Source organism: Choristoneura fumiferana, chromosome 26 (genome assembly GCF_025370935.1).
Source record: "Choristoneura fumiferana chromosome 26, NRCan_CFum_1, whole genome shotgun sequence".
Lineage (NCBI taxonomy): Eukaryota > Metazoa > Arthropoda > Insecta > Lepidoptera > Tortricidae > Choristoneura > Choristoneura fumiferana.
Window position 1 is genome coordinate 11,278,931 of NC_133497.1, and position 20,966 is coordinate 11,299,896.

At 40.0% G+C, this 20,966-nt stretch overlaps 2 protein-coding genes and 1 pseudogene across 3 annotated transcripts in view; 2 read left to right on the top strand and 1 right to left on the bottom strand.

Annotated features, from left to right (window-relative positions):
- The window catches only part of LOC141442574 (uncharacterized), a 28,604-nt gene extending 13,963 nt beyond the window's left edge, over positions 1-14,641 (top strand). Inside the window, exons 1-2 of one of the 2 annotated variants that reach the window (XM_074107590.1) lie at positions 13,347-13,825; positions 14,244-14,641. In XM_074107590.1, the coding sequence (XP_073963691.1) occupies positions 13,588-13,825; positions 14,244-14,563 (558 nt within the window). In that variant the 5' untranslated portion in view covers positions 13,347-13,587 and the 3' untranslated portion in view covers positions 14,564-14,641. Of the gene's footprint in view, positions 1-13,346; positions 13,826-14,243 lie in introns of those variants that run through there. The other variant, XM_074107591.1, reaches the window with a different exon arrangement.
- On the bottom strand, positions 11,362-12,480 carry LOC141442570 (uncharacterized; annotated as a pseudogene).
- A 1,070-nt stretch (positions 14,642-15,711) lies between the features above and the next one.
- On the top strand, positions 15,712-17,172 carry LOC141442577 (uncharacterized). The gene has a single exon (XM_074107593.1). The coding sequence runs from the start codon at positions 15,726-15,728 to the stop codon at positions 16,872-16,874; it is 1,149 nt and encodes a 382-aa protein (XP_073963694.1). The 5' UTR covers positions 15,712-15,725; the 3' UTR covers positions 16,875-17,172.
- Positions 17,173-20,966: the final 3,794 nt, after the last annotated feature.

Below are 20,966 nucleotides of genomic sequence, written 5' to 3' on the forward strand. Positions count from 1 at the left end.
TACAAAAAGATTCCAAAAAACCGATCTTACTTTTATTTTCATTCACATCGATTTATTTTATTAGTACCCACTGCCACGACTGCTACTAAATGAGATTAAGAAATTAGCTTCTAAGGCCAAGATCATTCCTGCAAGAAGCCATCTTGTCGCGGCGGCAGGCGGCTGACTCCATGACCACGACACGGACTAACCAGGCTGCTCTGTGCTGGTTCAGCCAAAATATATATTAACAACAACGTAACGTAACGTAATTATAAAAATAAAAGCAGTTTAAATTCAAGCAGGAGTACCTGACTTTGCAAGTAATGCAACACAACAGTATACGAATTCTCTATGATGAGGTGGAGAGTGACGCTCCGGGGTGTTCTCATATTAGTAATCTGTGACTAGACGCTACTTTTTTGAGTCGCGGGAAATTCAAATCACCTTCGAAATGGGGTCACGTGACCAGGTTTATCACTTCAATGACGAGCGATTGCATGTGGCCGCACCTCTACTAATTACAAAAAGTTAGTTTAGTTGTCAAAGTGACAACTGTGACGAGCTTTTAATTATAGTCTTTTTATAGTATTTTTCGGATTTGTCATTAATCAATTAAAGGGGTGTGGCAATGTAAATTCGAATCGATTTACTGTGACTCTCGATTGAATATGCTAGAGGTGTGTAATCGATTATATAAGTGATAGTTTTTATTTTTAACTTATTTTTGCCTGCGGCTTCATTCGCGTACCAAGTGTTTTTGCTTGTCTATCGGGATCTCACAAATCATGCGGTCATCTTTGGCACTTTATAAAAACTAAAAACGTTTAAAAAATTTAACAAAAACCGTAATAACAAAATTGAATTACAAAGTAACTGTTCAAAACATCAAACAATTCGAAACACTCGATACAAATATGCATTTAAGGACCTTCGCTCTCGTACTAATAGCAAAGTCTAAATGCGAGTCAAACGATTTGACAAGATTGTGGCATCGATTCGGTCGATAAGCAAAGTCAAGCTCTATTGAAACAGAGTTCCGTTTTACGCCATGAAAGTTGGTGAGAATAAAATCTCTCTTTTTTCTTTTAAAACAAAATAATATATATTTATGTGAATTTTGTTTTTTATAAGAAAGTATTCGTTATTTTTTTTTTCTTTCGGGATTCAAGTATATATTTTTTTATACATTATTGGCCTCAAACGTTTATGGCGTGGAATGGAAAACACGCAAGTGTCACCATTCGTTCATATGTCAATATTATATCTGAGGATAAAATGCTTGCATTGAAATGGATTGACAGAAGCGCCGTGCAGTGAGTCTGTTCAATTTTTAGGTTATATTTCCTTTAAAATAACTTTCCTTCCTAATTAACTCTCTGGTGGTGGTTTAATAAGTACATAATATTGATCTAACTCAATAACCCATCTGTCCGGTTGGCCAAGGGCCAAAGTTATGGAGGGGAACGAGGAGCCCCCGGATCCGGGCGGCGGTAGCTCCATGAACTCGATTGAGATGGACACGCAAAATATTTCACGAAAGCGTAGCCTTAGTTTCTTGGAACAATCGCCGTCCGCATCTTCTGAACCTAAAGGGAAAAAGGTGATGCAGGGAACGGATGCCGACAATGCATCTATAGCAAACCTTTACAAACACCCTGACTTAGACGAGGACTCCCGCAAATACGGCATTTATGACAGTGGCCCATTTATTGTACACATCTCCCGAGACGCAGAGTCTAGCAACTCGGCCATCTCACTTCAACCTATAAAAGTTGGCCTCGCTTTATTCAGAGATAACATTCAAAATATTAAAAAAGATGGTATAAAGTCCGTAGGCAGAAACCGTGTCTCGGTAGAATTTATGACCGCTGTGGATGCTAATAACATCTTAGAAAACCCCTGTTTGTCCAGAAATAAATATAAAGCCCACATCCCAACATACAATGTTTCCCGTATGGGTTTGATTCGTGGCGTACCAGTCGACTGGTCGATGGAAGAATTTGTTGACGCGACTGACCTTAAAGACGGACATGGCAAAATCCTCAAAGCCCGACGCCTCCAACGCAAAGTAACCAATGAGGGAGGTCCTCCATCTTGGGTTCCAACTCAAACTGTTGTGGTGACCTTCGAAGGTCAAAAACTTCCTGAGAAAGTCTTTGCTTTCTTTACATCGCTGAAGGTCGAAGTATACGTTCTCCCAACAATCCAATGTCGAAAATGCCTGAGGTTTGGCCACATTCAGGCCCAGTGCCGCTCCGATGCTCGCTGTTTCAAGTGTGCACAAAAACACCCTGGTGAAGGATGCAACATCGCTCCTGAGCAAGTGACTTGCCTCTACTGTTCAGGCCATCATTACGCGACAGACCAACGCTGCCCGGAATATTGTAGACAAAAGTCCATCAAATTGGCAATGTCAGAGCACAGCATCTCTTATCAAGAAGCTTCCTCTCGCTTCCCTGCCGTACGCCGCCCTTACGCGGACGTGGCCAAGGTTATGTTTGACCCAGACCCTAGTCCTCCTCGGCAATCACCCCCCCTCTGGTCCCCCTCCCTTCCCTCCCCAATCGCCCATCTCGACTTCATACCGTAAGACGGTCAGCCGTAAAGCTAGATCAAGAACCCCCCTGTCTCCCGGATATGATCGACAAGCCCATAAAAATATCGTTTCGACCCCACAATCTCAACTTCCAAATGGTTATGCCCTATCGTCACGACGGACGCCAGTTGAGACGCCCAATGATGACCTTATGGAACTGTTATTCAAACTTCTTACAAATATAATCGCTAAATGGAGCGATTGTTTACCGCCCGACGTTGCCCCCTTAATGATTTCACTTGCCGAGATGCTATCCTTCTCCAATGGCCCCCCAGGCCAATTTCCTTCAGTGGAATTGCCGTAGCCTTATCCCAAAAAAACCTGATTTGGTCAGAATCGTCAACGAGCACTCCATTTCTGTAGCGGCCATCTCGGAGACATGGTTGAGACCGGACTCCCGCTTCAGGATCCCGGGATTCTCATGCCTCCGGGAGGACCGCGGTGATGGTCGTGCTGGTTGTGCGTTGTTGATCAGAAGAGATTACTCTTTCTCCCAAATACCCCTCCCTCCTCATTCACATGACATTAACGCAGTTGCGGCTAATGTCATGGGAATCAACTTTGTATCCATCTATATCCCACATCCTAATATAAATTTAATACCCGATCTTTCCACCATCCTGTTCTCGGTCCCTCCCCCTCTCCTCATCCTAGGGGATTTCAACAGTCACAACACGTCTTGGGGTTCTTCGCACTCAGACGCATTTTCCGCTTTCCTCTTGGACCTATTTGATGACATAAATGTCTCAGTTATTAACGACGGCTCTCCCACTCACCGGGTATACCCCCGGACAAAATCCCAACTCAGTTCTGGATTTGTCTGCTTGCTCTCCCAACCTCTCATGTCTTCTATCCTATCAGGTACTGAGACAATCACACGGAAGTGATCATTTCCCTATTATCATTTCCCAACCATCCTCTGTTCAGCCTTCCCCCGCCCCCCAACCCCTCCTTAAATACAGATTGGATAAAGCAGATTGGCCAAACTTCTCTTTTTATGTAGAAAAAAGGCTAAAAGAGCTCGACTCCAACCTGTTAAACCCCCTTGAACTCTACAACCACTTCCAATCCGTTCTGATAGAAGCTGCAGATAAATTCATCCCAAAGAAAAAAATGGCTAGTAGCAAGATCCCTTCCCCTCCTTGGTGGGATGCGGAATGCACGGCGGCGATAAAAGAAAGAAAGAACGCCGAACGTAAATACAATGATTCCGGTCTTTCTGAAGATTTTATTGACTTCCAAAAAATCTCTGCTCGCACTAAACGTCTCCTAAAAAAAGCGAAGAAGAAAGGATGGAAGGGATTTTGTGAAAGTCTCAATCCAAGAACGCCCCCATCGCTGGTATGGAAAAGTATAAAAAAAATTCAGAGGCTCCTTCGATCCCGATCGACCATCCCCCCATAATCCCCCTTCCTGGTTGGCAGAGTTCGCAGATAAATTAGCCCCTCCATCAGTTCCTGAGGAATCCTGCATAGACCCATCTCCTCCCGCTAGCGGGCTAGGCCCTCTCGACAGCCCCTTCACATTCTATGAACTTGAGTTAGCACTTGACGGCCTCCGTAACAGTTCACCAGGAGAAGACGGCATACCGTATATCTTCATCCGTAAACTAAGTCGCTTTGCAAAAGACCACCTCCTAAATCTATTTAATCTGTTTTTTGTGTCTGGTGAAATCCCCGAGGCATGGAAGACCCAAATTGTAATCCCAATCCTCAAATCATGTAAAAACCCACAAGAAGCAAACTCCTATCGCCCAATTGCCCTTTCCGCGACAATAGGCAAAATATTGGAGCATTTAATTAAAAATAGGTTGGAGTGGTTTGTAGAAAAAAATAATTTACTCGCCAACACACAATTTGGATTCCGTAAGGGGAAAAGTACCATAGACAACCTAAGCATGTTGGAACTTTTTGGTGTTTTGTAAACCTAGTTATAAAGCTTTGTTTCTTCTAGTTGTGACAAAGTCACTCATTATTCTTTTGCTTGTCGCGTAGCACGTTATTTTTGAATACATTTTCTTTTCTTCAGTTTAAAGCTTGTTTTACCTAAAATTATACAATATCTATCAGGTTATGGGACCTACGCACGTTTTATAGCAAGTTTTAATCATTTCGCGGAAAAATATTATCTCTTGTAGTCCAAGATACGTCGTAAAAATGGCGTCGAACATTTCTTCAGTTTCTTCAATAGAAAATTATCTGGCGTAAGTAATTATAATACCTGGAAATATATGATGAAGATGATACTGATTCATGAGGAATTGTGGGACTATGTTGGAGAAAAAGAAGCGAAAGATGAAGATTCTAAAAAGGTTCAAAAAGCGCTTGCGAAGATTGCTTTGTCGGTTCAACCGGTAGCGTTCCCGCACATAAGAAACGCTACGACGGCGAGACAAGCATGGCAAAACCTAGAAAAGGCATACGAGGATAAGGGTCTATGTCGAAGATTAGCGTTACTTCGAACGCTATTCGCTACAAAATTATGCGAATGTGACAGCATGGATTCCTACATCAATAAAATCATGGAAACATCGCAATTGCTGAGTGATATTGGTTCAGCATTAGATGATGACTTTGTCGCTGTCATTATGTTGAGTGGATTGACAATTGAGTATGAACCGTTAATAATGGCGTTAGAAAACTCAAATGTGACGCTGTCAACTGAAACCGTAAAAGGAAAACTTCTGCAAGAAGACCAACGACGGAATAAATGTGACGGCGGGACCGCGCTTGCTGTGCGAAAACCGTTTAAGCCGAAGTGTTTTAAATGTAAGAAAACAGGACATTATTTTAAGGATTGCCCAGAAAAGTCCGGCACCAAAACACAAGGCGGTAAGCAACGTAGTCCGGGTTCGAGTTCTAGCGGTGTCAAGTCCCCGTCAAAGGCGTTGATAACAGCTCTGTCTGTGGGAATCAAGCGAGACGTCTGGTACATAGATAGCGGAGCAACAAGTCACATGTGCAATGATCGCTGTGAGATGTTTGATTTTAAAAAGGAGAAGCCTAAAGAAGTGAATATAGCCAACGGAGATGTCTTGATGACAGCTGGTCGTGGATCGGTGCAAGTTACGTTGAAAGATAATTGTGTAAGGACGATAAGTAATGTATATTTAGTTCCTGAATTGTCTGTAAACTTGTTATCTGTCAGCGCTATGGTAAAGAAAGGTTACGATGTTGTGTTTAGTTCTGATGGGTGCATTGTAAGTGACGGTGAGGAAGTCCTAGCCTCCGCTACACTGAGAGATGGTGTTTATCAACTCGACGCCATAGAAGCAGGGTCTGCTTTGTGCAGTGTGGCAGCCTCGAAGGTTGCGTCCGTATCTTTATGTTTAGATACAGGTGACAGTGAGGCGCTGCGGCAGGAGGAGGGTGTGGCTGCTGTAGAGCAGGCTGTACGTGCGCCGTCTACCGCTTCGCAGAGCCAGTCTGCGGAGACTCAAGAACTTTGGCATCGTCGCCTAGGCCACCTGAACAGCAGGAGTATGGAGCTGTTGAAAAAAGGTATGGCAACTGGAATATCATATGATAGTAGTGACTTTCGTAATTGTATTTCTTGTATTGAGGGAAAACAAACTAGATTGCCTTTCCCAAAGAAATCTGAAAGTAGGGCCAGTGAACTTCTAGGCTTGGTGCATAGTGATCTATGTGGTCCGATGCCGTGTGCATCGTTTGGTGGATCAAAATATTTTTTGACATTTATTGATGATTTTTCTAGGAAGACGTTTGTATATTTTCTTAGATGTAAAGATGAAGTTTTTGATTATTTTAAAGAATTTAAAGCCTTGGTTGAAAACCAGACTAATAAAAAGATCAAAACACTTCGTAGTGACAATGGTGGTGAATATGTTAATTCAAATTTTCAGAACTTTCTGAAGACACATGGGATTCAACACCAGACTACGGTTCCATATTCAGCACAGCAGAACGGCGTCGCGGAGAGAGGAAACCGCACGGCCATGGAGAAAGCGCGCTGCATGCTTCGAGATGCTGGTCTGAAGAAGGAGTTTTGGGCAGAAGCTGTTAATACAGCTGTCTACCTCAAGAACCGCTCGCCGACTAAAGCAGTGATGGGGTGTACTCCTGAGGAACGCTGGTCAGGTACACGGGCAAATGTTTCTCATTTACGTATTTTTGGTTGTCAAGCTTATGCTCTTCAGCAAAAACGGGATAAATTAGATCCGAAAGCTAAGAAGTACATATTTGTGGGATACTGTGATCAAACAAAAGGTTACAGATTGATGGATCCTGAATGTCCAACCAAATGTTTCAAAGCAAGAAACGTAACGTTTTTAGAAAATGTTTTTTGGAACGGCGAAAATAAGGTTCCTGGTTTACATTGTACACATGAATTGACGTGTAACAATGTTGAACGTCGTGTTGAGAATTTTAATAATTCTGTCCAATTGGAAACATCTAATGTGAGCTCTGATACGTCTGAAGTTATTGAAATTCCTACAAACGCTCAGAGAATTAGTACCATCACAGTAGATGATTCTGTAAGCGAGAGTAGCGATACTCCAGATGATCCTGCCGATTTAACTTACTCCCCAGGTGATTCCACGTTAGAAAACTACTCTGGAATCTCGACTGACGAGTATGAGGAAGCTGCAGAGGAGTCCTGTTTAGTTCACAATTTGCGTAGTGAAGCAAAGGATCCTGAAACTGTGCAGGAGGCATTGACTGGTGCTGAAGCTGAGAACTGGAAAGCTGCGATGGAAGATGAGTATAAATCTTTCATAGACAATAAATGCTGGACCTTGACCGACAGAAGAAACGAGCAAAGACCGGTAAAATGCAAGTGGATTTTCAAGAAGAAACTCGGTCTTGACGGTGAAATACTGAGATATAAAGCTCGCTTAGTCGCAAAGGGATACACGCAAAAATATGGAGTAGATTACCAAGAGACGTTTTCCCCGGTAGTCAGGTACTCTACGATCCGTACATTATTGGCGCTAGCAGCGGAATTCGATATGGACATTGAACATTTAGATGTTAAAACAGCCTTTTTAAATGGAGACCTACGAGAAACCGTTTACATGGAACAGCCAGAAGGCTTTAAAATAAAAGGAAAAGAAGATAAAGTATATAAACTGAACAAGGCAGTATACGGTCTCAAACAGGCTTCAAAATCTTGGTATGAAAAGATAAATGGCGTATTAATTAATGTTCTGAAGTTTAAGCACGTACATTCTGAACCTTGTGTGTATGTGAAATCGAGTAACAATTCATTGATGATCATCGCCCTGTACGTAGATGATATAATTTTGTTCTCATCAGCTGGATGTCAAAAGTCGGAAATTAAAGAAAAACTCAATAGAGAGTTTGAAATAAAAGATTTAGGGCCAGCTAGTCACATCCTTGGCATGAGACTTCGGAGACAAGATGGGAAAATCAAGTTAGACCAATCCAATTACATCAAGAAGGTTCTTGACAGGTTTAATATGTCAGATTGCAAACCTGCTCGAACACCGATGGAAACTGGTATAAAACTTGTGAGGTCTACGCAAGGAAAATGTACTAATGACTATCGTGGATTAATAGGCTGTTTGATGTACATTGCGGTATGTACGCGGCCTGACATCGCTCACGCTGTAAGCTCGCTGAGCCAGTTCAACGAGGCTTACGACGAGTCACACTGGAAGGCAGCAAAAAGGATACTTCGTTACCTTAAAGGCACGATTGATTTTTGCTTAACTTTTCAAAAGACTGGGTTGACTATCAACGCATATGCGGATGCTGATTGGGCGGCGAACGAGACCGATCGTCGTTCTTACACGGGTTTTGTTTTTAAAATAGGAAGCTCTGTAGTCTCTTGGGAGAGCAGAAAACAGAAGACTGTTGCTCTTTCGAGCACTGAGGCGGAATACATGGCGCTGTCTGACACGTGTAAGGAGGCCCTGTTTCTACGGCAATTCTTATTTGAAGTGCTTGGTAAGCAATTTAAAATTTCTATTTATAATGATAGTCAATCTGCACAGAAGTTGTGTTCAAATGCAATGTTCCACAGCAGAACTAAACACATCGATGTACGACATCACTTTATACGAGAAATCGTAAATAAGGGTACAGTAGTCATAAGCTATCTGTCTACTGATCAGATGGTGGCTGACTTGTTAACTAAACCACTGACCAAAGATAAACATGACAAGTTTGCATGTCAATTGTTTATTACTTAGTTAATTGTTTTGTTTATTTGATAGTGTTTGTAAAGTGTTTAGTTATATATGCAAGTGGATTTGTTGATTTATAATATAGTTTATAACTAGTTTAAGGGCCAGTGTTGGAACTTTTTGGTGTTTTGTAAACCTAGTTATAAAGCTTTGTTTCTTCTAGTTGTGACAAAGTCACTCATTATTCTTTTGCTTGTCGCGTAGCACGTTATTTTTGAATACATTTTCTTTTCTTCAGTTTAAAGCTTGTTTTACCTAAAATTATACAATATCTATCAAAGCATACTGACTTCAGACATTAGACTAGCCCTCTCCAAAAAACACCATGTTGTAGGGTGCTTCTTGGATGTCTCTGCTGCCTATGACAATGTCCTTCTTCCTATGCTCAGAGCAAAAATGCTTCAGCTGAGTATTCCTGTGAGGATAGTACATTTTATCTGCAAGTTGTTTATGGGAAGAATAATTAAAATCCGAACTGGCAATAGCTTCTACACTCCTCTTACCCTATGGCAGGGACTCCCCCAAGGCTCAGTACTCTCCCCCTCCTTTATAATTTATATACGTATGATATTGAACATCTGTCTCCCCCTTCTGTAATATACTCCAATATGCAGATGATTTAGCGTTATACACCGTTACACAGTCGTTTGATGAGGCTTCTTCAAAATTAAATGAGGCACTCAGATATCTAAAGGTCTGGCTAGATGATCATGGGCTATCTTTGTCACCATCCAAAAGCTGTACTGTAACTTTCTCGCGTAACAGATCCATCCCGAACATAGATATTAACTATGAGTATGAGGTTATTCCCTGCAAGGACTCTGTTAAATTCCTTGGTGTTTTTCTGGATTCCAAAATGACTGGTGTACCCCATTTGGAGCACATAACCGGAAAATGCGAAAGGGGCATTAATGTTCTCCGGGCTCTTTCTGGAGTCTGGTGGGGCGCTCACCCTATTGCCAAAAACTGTTATATAATGCAATAATCCGTAGCCAGATCGACTATGCTTCACTCGTAGTGGAACCTGCAATAAAAATGCACTTAAAAATTGGACCTGATACAAGCTAAGTGTCTACGTATTGCTCTGGGAGCAATGAAATCCTCACCCAAAAATGCCATGCAGGTAGAATGCTTAGATCCTCCTCTCTCCCTCCGCAGACAGTACTTAGCAGACCGTTTCCTTTTTAGGGCATGTTCCGTATCCAACCATCCTCTTATACCCCGACTAGAGGCTCTCTCCCTGGAAGTGTCTGAAAACACATATTGGACACATAAGGAAACGCCAAGATACATTGTGTCGTATTCCAAATTAAAAAACCTCTCGTCCCCGCTATATACCACCTACATGAACCCCATATTTGAGGCCGATTATGAGTCTTTGATATATTCTCCAAAAGTTATCCTTGATTTTGGCATTGACAAGGATAGTCCAGCGGCCAACAACATATTTAATAAAAAAATAGAAAAATGGCAGGATTGGCTACACATCTTCACAGATGCCTCTAAAATAGATCCCAATGGCTTTGTAGGTTCAGCAGTATGGATTCCCAAATACCAAATTGCTTTGACTCAAAAAGGCCCAGCCCAGTCATCTGTTTTCACTGGGGAATCCATCGCAATATTGGAGGCTATTAAATTCTCGGAATCACACAGCGTTCCTAAAATCTTAATTTTTTCTGATGCTAAAAGCTGTCTACAAACAATAGTAGGAAATCATTTTAAAATGAAAACTAAACACCCAATCATTTTGAAAATTAAAGAGGCTCTAAACCGATGTGAAAAAAAAGGACTAGAAGTTACTCTTGTATGGATTCCGGGCCATTGTGGCATAGTGGGAAATGAAAGAGCGGACATGTGGGCAAAAGAGACCATCACAATTGGTGGTCAGGATTATAAGACTATCTTACCATCGGACCTAATGATGTCCGCTCGAACTGATTTAAGGGTCTCCTGGCAGAACATGTGGAACCTCTCCAGACACCAGAAAGGCCGACACTACGGGAACATTCAACCATTAATTCCGCGTAAACCTTGGTTTTATCACTTCCGCTCTGCTAGTAAATGGGTCACTTCCACTATCTGTCGACTCCGTCTAGGTCATGTCTGCACTCCGGTGTTTTTATCAAAAATTAGAGTACGGGATAACTCTCTATGCGAATGCGGTCTTGATGAGGGTACCCTGGATCACATTTTTTTCAATTGTGGTAAACATACTTATTCCCTGTATGATGCATTGCCGAAGGATGTTCCGCGCCCTATGAATTTTCTGACACTTCTTTCTATACTAGATTCTCCTCTTTTAAAAATATTGATAAAATTTATACAGTGCCACAACATTAAATTGTAGCAACTGCAGCATGCTTAATATTATATATTTCATACTTCCTCTTCACTTTATCCTTTTATGTTAGCATGCTTAACAGTCTGCCATTCCCCTCCGCTAAAAAAAAAAAAAAATCGTTTCGTCTTGTTATTGTCAGTGTACCGTCCATAACCAAATGTTATTTGTTTTAGGTTTCCTGTCTGTTCCTCCCCCGACATCAAAATTATATAAACCGAACAGTCTCCTCATGCGTGTAATGTCTCTACATCGACATTGGCAAAATACATCTTGCTAAAAAAGCAAGGGTGAAAGCCATAAAAAAAAAAAAAAAAAAAAAAAATTTTTTTGTCTTTCAAATTCTGGACATTGTTTACTTATTGCAAAATGGTGTCCAGTACATAAAAAGCAAGAAACACAGTCCTCCTCAACATCACATGTAGACCCAGAGTGACCCTGGCCACACTTGTAGCAGCATGGTTTGGATCGGCATTGTGTTTTTGTGTGACCATATCGGCAACAATTGTAACATTGGATTGTTGGAAATATGTACAGATCTATAGGTAGAGCATTATAACAGATGAATATTCTTTTAGGCAAAACTTGACCATCAAATGTTAACACCACTGTTTAGGACGGTTTCCAAACTGCTGAACCATCTACTATTGTTTTGTAATTCAGTCTTCTTGCTTTAATTACTTTTCCTGTACCTAAAGGTACAGAAACGTTCAACAGGATCTCCTCTAGGGACCACTCAGCCGGAACACCCTTAACTATTCCCATTCTCATTACACTGAAGGATGGGATAAAAGCTTTATATTTATTATCAGTGAGGGTTTTATCATTCAAAAATTTGTTAGCATCGTCAAGATGAGAAAACGACAATGTGACTCTATTCCTCCCAATTCTTTTCACACTACCATTAATGATGTTCTTATAAGACTTTTTCTTTAAGAAATTTCCAAAGGAAATGGGATGAATAGAGGTACCGTCATTCGGTGCATCTTGCATTCTTTGTACATGCACTACAAATGGTGAGCAATCAGTATTTACATAAACTTTTCTGAATGTGTCTGTGGGCTGAGGTGGAGAAGGAGAGTTCATATTTGTGGTAGAGTTGTTAATAGTTGTTGTAGGTATTGGTTGAATATCAACTTTGTTTACAGAATCATTAGTGCAATTACAATCATTTTCAGTCAAAATATAGTCCGGATTTTTATTTTTATTTCTGCGCCTTTTTTTATTGCAATGGCGGCATATTTTCCTTGACGGGCAAACTCGTTTTCTATTTTTATCCGATGTTACGGAACTATCTGTATGGTCAGTATCCATACCGTTATCTGGTTCTGGTTCTTTAATTGAACTAATAGTTACAGTGTGATGAACCTGGGGGGACACCGCCCCCAGGGTCATCGGGCTCCTCCATCGAAATATATTAAAAAACTTACCAAAAAAGAAGAAAAGTACACAAATAAAGGTATTTACAATAAATAATTAAAAATATACACCGTATTTACACTACGCTGACCACTAATTAATATAAAAAATTAAGATCTAGAAAAAATACGCGCGCTCAGTTCGAGATTTCCCGCCCTTTTTTCGACGAGCTTTTAATTATAGTCTTTTTGTAGTATTTTTCGGATAGAATGGGTACAGTGACACATGTCATTAAGCAATTAAAGGGTTGTAAGAATGTTAATTCGAATCGATTTACTGTGACTCTCGATTGAATATGCTATAGGTGTGTAATCGATTATATAAGTGATAGTTTTTATTTTTAACTTGTTTTTGCCTGCGGCTTCATCCGCGTACCAAGTGTTTTTGCTTGTCTATTGGGATCTCACAAACCATGCGTTCATATTTGGCACTATATAAAAATTAATAACGGTTAAAAAAATTAACAAAAACCGTAATAAAAAAATTGAATTACAAAGTAACAGTTCAAAACATCAAACAATACGAAACACTCGATACAAAGATGCATTTAACGACCTTCGCTCTCGTACTAATAGCAAAGTCTAAATGCGAGTCAAACGATTTGACAAGACTGTGGCATCGATTCGGTCGATAAGCAAAGTCAAGTTCATTGAAATAGAGTTCCGTTTTACGCGATGAATGTCGGCGAGATTAAAATTTCTCTTTTTTTCCTTTAAAACAAAATAATATAATATTTGTGATTTTTGTTTATTATTGCAAAGTCTTTCAAGCTAGTGTTTTTTTATTCGTTCGGGATTCAAGTATATATTTTTTTATAAATTATTGGCCTCAAACGTTTATGGCGTGGAATGGAAAACACGCAGGTGTCACCATTCGTTCATATGTCAATATTATATCTGAGGATAAAATGCTTGCATTGTTTTGCCGGAACGAATTCAACGAATATAACATAATCTTGCCACCACGCACTTGTATTGTAGAGTTGGTAAACAGTGTTATTGCAGACGCTGTGATTCTTGAGCTTGTTAAAATATATTTTGGCTAAACCAGCACAGAGCAGCCTGGTTAGTCCGTGTCGTGATCATGGAGTCAGCCGCCTGCCGCCGCCGTGCTTCCGACGCGGAACAGTCGGCGCGGTGGACATACAGCGCGACTGCGGAGTGCGAGCCTGTGGCGGTGAAGGAGGAGCCCGAGGGGGGCGAGTGCGGCGTGAGCGAGGCGGCCGTGGCAGAAGGCTTGTACTTCGGACACGAGGTCAAGAACGAAGTAGTCATTGGACCTGAAACGGTGCAGCAGCAGGACGTCGCATTTTCAATGCAAAGTAGGCTTTGTGACTAGCTACTTAGTGGAATGAAAGTAAAAAATGTGTAATTATAAAAATAAAAGCAGTTTAAATTCAAGCAGGAGTACCTGACTTTGCAAGTAATGCAACACAACAGTATAAGAATTCTCTATGATGAGGTGGAGTGACGCTCCGGGGTGTTCTCTCCCAGGTGCTTCATAAGACAATTAACTGAGATTTCCGCACACATGCATAGATCTACATGTGTCTGTATCCTTTAATAAGGGTGTCATTTGTTAAATAACATTTGGATATTGTAATTTATTTCTCTATTTTTTTTCATTAAAGTGATTACATACAAACATACACAAGTTATAACCTGTAAAGAGAGTAAAAAATAATAGGAACCCTTCTAATAAAATTTAACATGTAGCTATAAATAAAATATTTTTTACAGATGCTTTCTGTAGACTGGAGGGTCCATGCAGTCTGAAGCCAGAAGGCGGCGCCGAAGACACACCAGACTGCACCCACACCTGCCTTGGAGAGGGACCTCGCTGCAACAGGAGCCCCGAGCAGCAGTACAGGCTGACAAGCTGTTTTGTTCAACTGGAGCGACTTCCAGTAGGAGAGCTGCACAGAGGCAAGCCTTGCAGCAGCATGCAAGCTATTCCCAGTGCCAGTGCCCTGCGGCGCAGCAGAGAGCAGGGCCAGAGACGTTCCTGCAACTTGCCCAACCCCACTTGCGTGTCACAAACAAGGTTTGGCTCACTATGAACTACACTAAGCCATGCTTCTCCTAAAAAAAAAACATGCAAAGAAAAACGAAACAAAAGAAAAAGATACATTACCATAGTCATTTTTCTTTCTTTCTTTCATAGTTCATTCATTTGCACATGGACAAAGTATGGATCTGTTCACTCACAAAGGCCTGCTTCTCCACATTTTATAATCGTAATTGTAAACAAATCCATACAACAAGTCTATGTGTGCGTAGCTCGAACGTGTCCTCAGTCACAAGCTTACCATCATTCACGCAGACTAAAACAACTATACATATAAGTAGAAGGTTTACTTGTGCACATTGATAATAAGCTGTGGAGAGGCGGGCCTTTGTGAGTGAACAGATGTATACCTCACCTACCTTACACCATAATCCATTTCCTGATGTAATTAAAAATAAATTAGGTAAATTATGATAGATCTGTCTGTATGCTGCATATAGTATCAGGAGACTGGAGACAGACATGATTATTAAAGGATACGCTTCACTTCACTTGCATATTGATAACTTCTTTTACTGGAATCATTGGATCGTACAGTGGGTAGATGCTTCTTCTAGAGAAAAGTGTCTAGTGATTTACTCCTTAATAATTTCAAGATTTTAATTAAATTAAGGACTATAAACCTAATAAGAGTGAACTTAAATATAGTGAAAAGGATTGTGCAGTGTTTACAAACATTTTAGTGTTGTGAATGCTTTTTATAATAGTTATTATAACATTTTTAGTTTAAGTGACTTCTGAACTACCCTCATTTAAGTGTCAGGGTTTTATTTTAACACAAAATTGAAGTGTTGTGTTTATAATGGAGGCTGGGGAAGAGGATGAGAAATCCAATGAAATTCCCAATATGGATTCCATGTCACCGGAAGAAATAAACCAAGTTATTCTGGGATCGGACCTGGAATGGGATGATAATGATGTGGACCCCCAAGTGCCAGGTCGGAAAAGGCTGAGAGGAGAATCCTTGCCAGAAGAGGATGAGACGTATTTAGAAGGCTTTACGGAAGTAATCAGACGGAAAAAGAGGGTAAATCAACGCGACTCTCCATTGAGAGACTCTGCACAAAGACATTCAGCATTGCCGGAAGAGGATGATTCAAATACTTTTGTGGAGTTTCAGTGAGTAGTAAAGAGGTCTTCCAAAGAAAATAGGGATGGCAAGAATATTGAAAAATAGCAATGTTACTGGTGTACTGAAAGTGACATACAAGAGTCCTTATAAAATTCTAATAAGATTTAAGGATTGTGAGTCAGCTGGCACGCTAATGAAGTGCGCTGCAGGCTGGACATGTCGTAAAACAAGTGAAGTGGCATATACATATGGTGTAGTCAAGGATGTTGATCTGGACATAGACGATGACAAAATAAAAGATGAATTTCAATGTGATTTGGAGATCATCAGTGCAAAGAGACTTAATAGAAGAGACAAGGATGGGAAGTGGGTTAGAAGTGAAAAAATACGCTTACAGTTCTCGGGCTCGGACTTGCCTCCATATGTTTTCTCATATGGACTAAGGATGGAAGTCGAGCCATACATTTTTCCTGTTACACAGTGTAGCAAGTGTTGGAAGTTTGGGCACATCAGAAACTTCTGCCCATCAAATAAGCAAATATGCCCAAAATGTGGTGCAGATCATGAAAATTGCGAAACTACGGTGTTTAAATGCACAAATTGTAAAGGTGATCACATGTCTGTGGTTAAAAGTTTGTGTCCAGCTTTCCATAAGGAGAAGAAAATTAGAGAGTGGTTGGCTGAGAAAAGATGTACTTATAAAGTAGCTCTCCTAAAAATTCGGCAAGCATTTGAATCTGAGGAATCTACATCTGGCAAAAAAAGTTGGGAAAATGAGGAGAGTTCAGAAAGTAATACTCCCCAGCCTCAAGTCAAAACGTTTGCAGATGCTCTAAAGAAAAATCAAGAAAATAAAACTGTAAATGAAAACAAACCAGCGAGCAGGAAAACTCCCAAAGGAAATGAGAATACTAAAAAACGACAACATAAAGATAATGAAGAGTGTTCGTCCCAGCAAGGAGAGAATAACGCTCCTGTCCATAGGAACCATGAGAAAGACAAAAACGATGAATATGATGATGAACCAAAAAAGCAAAAGGATACAGGATTATTTAGACGATTTTTAAACAAATTGAAGGAGATTATTTTGGCTAAGGAGGATTGGGGAGAAAAAATTCAAATGATTGTTAAGTACATTGTTGAAGAAGTGAAATTATTGTTTAAGGAATTTATGAATGTTGACGCGCTGCTGAGTCTTTTTAATTTCACCTGGGATGGCTCTTCAACGTAAAATAGAAACATTAAACATTATCCAATGGAATGCACACAGCATTAAAGCTAAGCTAAAGGAGTTGGAAAACATTCTTATACAGGATAAAATACATTTAGGTTTTATATGTGAAACCTGGTTGTCCAAGGATGATTGTGTTAAGTTAAGTAACTACAATATATTGAGATTGGATAGAGATGATGGTTACGGTGGTGTGTGTGTCCTCTACCACAAATCTATTAAGTTGAGACCTTATACCTTTGTTACTCCTAACCCTATTCTGGAGATACTGGTTGTGACAGTGGACAATGTTAGTGGTCTTAAAATATTATTTCCATTTACTGCCCAAACTCACAAAGTGTTAGCCAAAGCGATTGGATGGTTTATTTGAAATATTTGATAAAGAGACAATAATATTGGAGACATGAACGCACACCATTTGTTATGGTCATATAAAACGATTGTAAGGGAGAAAAGCTGTATAAAGCAATGTTTGAGAATAATTTCGTATGCCTTAACAATGGTACCCACACCAGAATTACATTAGTTGATGGACAGCCGCAAGAATCTTCTCCAGATGTCACATTTGTATCAACTGACCTTTCATTGAAATCCACATGGATGGTTACCAACGAGAACTTAGGCAGTGATCACTTGATTATTAGGTTAAAAGTGGGATACGAAAAATCTACAGTGCCTATTTTGAAAAGAAACTATAAAAAGGCGAATTGGAAAGAGTTTAAGAATAAATTAAATTCCGTTTTCAATCAGCAGCAACTGTCACTAAATGTACAGGAAAGTTATGATAAGTTTTTAAAAAGCATTACAGATGCAGCTGATGAAACAATACCTTGGATCAAAATATCGCAAGACCCTACTAACAAGTTTTCTCCCAAGCCTTATTGGTCTGCAGAAATCTCAGAATCAGTAGCACAGAGACGACCTGGCTCTTAAAAATTTCAGGAAAAATCCCACTCCTGACAATCTTAGCATATTGCAAACAAGGATATCACGTAGTCAACAGTTAATAAGGAGAGAAAGTGCTAAAGCTTGGAGACAGTTTTGCAGTGATATAGACACCGAGACTTCGCCTTCGGAAATGTGGAGGAAGATGGGGTGGATGAAGGGTAAGAAGTCGGCAGGCAGCGCTATTGATCCTGCTAAAGCTACTGAATTGCTCCAGTCACTAACACCAGACTCCGTCGAAGAGCTTCAACCAACATTAGTTGATAGTTTTAACCCAATTCTGGAAAAGAAGATCACTATGGCAGAGTTAATGAATTCACTAAAACGTAAAGATTCTGCCCCAGGCGCTGATAATGTATCTTATTCCATGATTTATAATTTGCCGACATCTGGTAAGGCAATGCTTTTGTATATATATAATTTAGTTTTAGCAACGGGAGCAGTCCCAGACCAGTGGCGCCATATTAAAGTTGTACCAGTACCGAAACCTGGTCGAGACTCAGATTCGGCATCTTCATTGAGACCTATTCTTTAATATCATGTTCCTGCAAAATTTTTCATTACATCCTTATGAAAAGAATAGAGTGGCATGTTGAACACCAAAGCCTGCTGTCAGACTCTACTATTGGATTTAGAAGGCTCGTTCTTGTTACGATAATCTGGTAAGATTGCTCACCACTGTACAGTTAGGTTTTTCAAGGAAAGCGCCGTTGTAGCCTGTTTCCTTGACATCGAAAATGCGTATAATAATGTTAACGTGCACTTTCTGGTGAGGATGTTGGAGAGAAATTGGGGTTGGAAAAAGATTTGCCAATACATTTGGAACTTTTATCAAGGCGAAAACTTCAGGTTACTGGGCTGAATGGCAACAATATGAGATATACCAGTGTGGGCTTGCTCAAGGTGACCCATTATCTCCATTACTTTTTAACATCGCCACCATGAATATATGTAAAAATATTTCAAGTGTGCATATATCCCAATATGCTGACGATTTTGTTCTGTATGCAATGATAGATGGTAGAAACTTATTATCCACTGTTAATAATATTGAACAAGTTTGGAGTTAGTTATAGAAATGCTAAAGGATATAGGTTTGTCAGTATCTGAAAAGAAAACAAATTTATGTATATTTAGCAGATGTAGGCAAAAGTTTCAGAACATACAAGTAAGAATAAATGATAATCCATTAAAAGCAGTAGCTAAAGTTAAATACCTTGGCATGTGGTTGGATACCTCTCTTCGATGGGGCTTACATATTAAGGATTGTGGGAAGCTTATAAATATTTAAATATATTAAAATTTTATCAGGAGGCTCTTGGGGTGTCATCCAATACACCTCAGGGTCTTTATATTTCACTAATAAGAAGCAGAATAGATGGTATGGTAGTTTTTTATTTGGCTCTTGTGCAAATACTCATTTAAGAAAATTGACCTCTTACAAAATCGAGCTCTCCGAATATGTGGAAGTTTTATCCGTAGTACACCCATACATGTGATGGAGAATGAACTCTGCCTACCGCCTCTCTCCATACGTAGGCAATGGCTGGCATCCAGGTACTGGTGGGAGTTTGTTCGAGATCACATGATAAGGTATCTGACTGCTGGAAAACTATCCGTACAATGTGATCAGAGTTATTGGAATAATAAAGTTAAGCCAGTACTAGTCACAGTCCACAATTTGTTTAAGGATGTGGATTGCACCAGAGCCCGATATTGGACATGTTTTTCTGTGGACATTTGGACATCGTATATTGATTCATTCTTGTATTAAGTGTGATGTAGATGAGATTAATTCACCAAAAAGAAATGTACCATGTGACTTGCTAAGCAGAGTGTTATTAAAATGTTGGAGGAAAAATATGAAGGATTTTATAAATTGTATACGGATGGGTCCAAAGGCAAGGGTGTTGGTGCTGCATTTTTTGATCCTCAGTCAAATAATTCAAAACTAATTAAATTGCACAACGAGATTTGTATTATGAGAGCTGAACTGGTAGCCCTGCATGAAGCCCTTTCTTATGCTGTAGATTTGGAAAGAAACAAAATAATTTCCTAACGACTCCAGGAGTGCACTTCAACACCTGTCGGTGGTTCTCGGGCTCCCGAGGTATGCCGATAGCCTACAATATCCTCAAATCATACACAGGTTGCACTCCAACTGTGTCCAAATCGTGTTGCAATGGATCCCATCTCATGTGGGTTTTAGCTGGTAATGAGCAAGCTGATAGTTTATAGATCTTTCAAGAGGGTTGAGATTAGATGTAAACCTTATGTACAGAATTGATGTGTTTAGCCAGGCAAAGTGTAAGAACAATGGCAAAAAGTTTTTACAAAGTATCTGAAACAAAGGCATTTGGTACAGTACATTATTCAGAACAAAGTGTACAAGGTACCCTGGGTTTGATTGTGCCAGCCTCCCAGGATTACTTGTGCTTGCATTTCGTGTGCGATCTGGTCACATTCCACTAAATTATTTCCTAAATTTGATGAGAGTTGTACAATCACCCTTTGTGTAGGTTGTAGTATAGACTGAGAAAAGACCTCCTTGGCTTCCGGCGTCTTACGTCAAAGTCGTAAAATGAGTCCAGTGTCGAATTGCGTCCACATCGTAAGAGGTCCATGTCTTACATCGTCTAAGTCGTGCACGTCCAAGTCTCGGGTGTCCAAATCGCGAAATGTCAAAGTAGTAAAATGTCAGCTTTACTAATGTCTATGTCTCAGACGGTCCAAATCGCGAAATGTCAAAGTAGTAAAATGTCAATCTTTACTAATGTAGGAGTAATAAATTTAAAATCTGGACCGCACACAGCCATGCAATTGATTGAATGATTGCCATGCCGATCCACAAAAAATCCCATTATTCCTTCCGATTATAGAAATTTCGGTATACAAAGTCGGGTACTTTATGTTAAAAAAATTCGTACTATGTACTATTAATATCAATTTACAACCTGGCATTTAACTACCTGGTTATGTTACGATCTTGACATTCTACTACTGGTCATGTTACGATCTTGACATTCTACTACTTGGTTATTTAACGACCTTGACATTCTACTACTTGGTTATACGACCTTGACGTTCTACTATCTGGTTTATTTACGATCTTGACATTGTAACTACCAGGACATTCTACGACCTGGG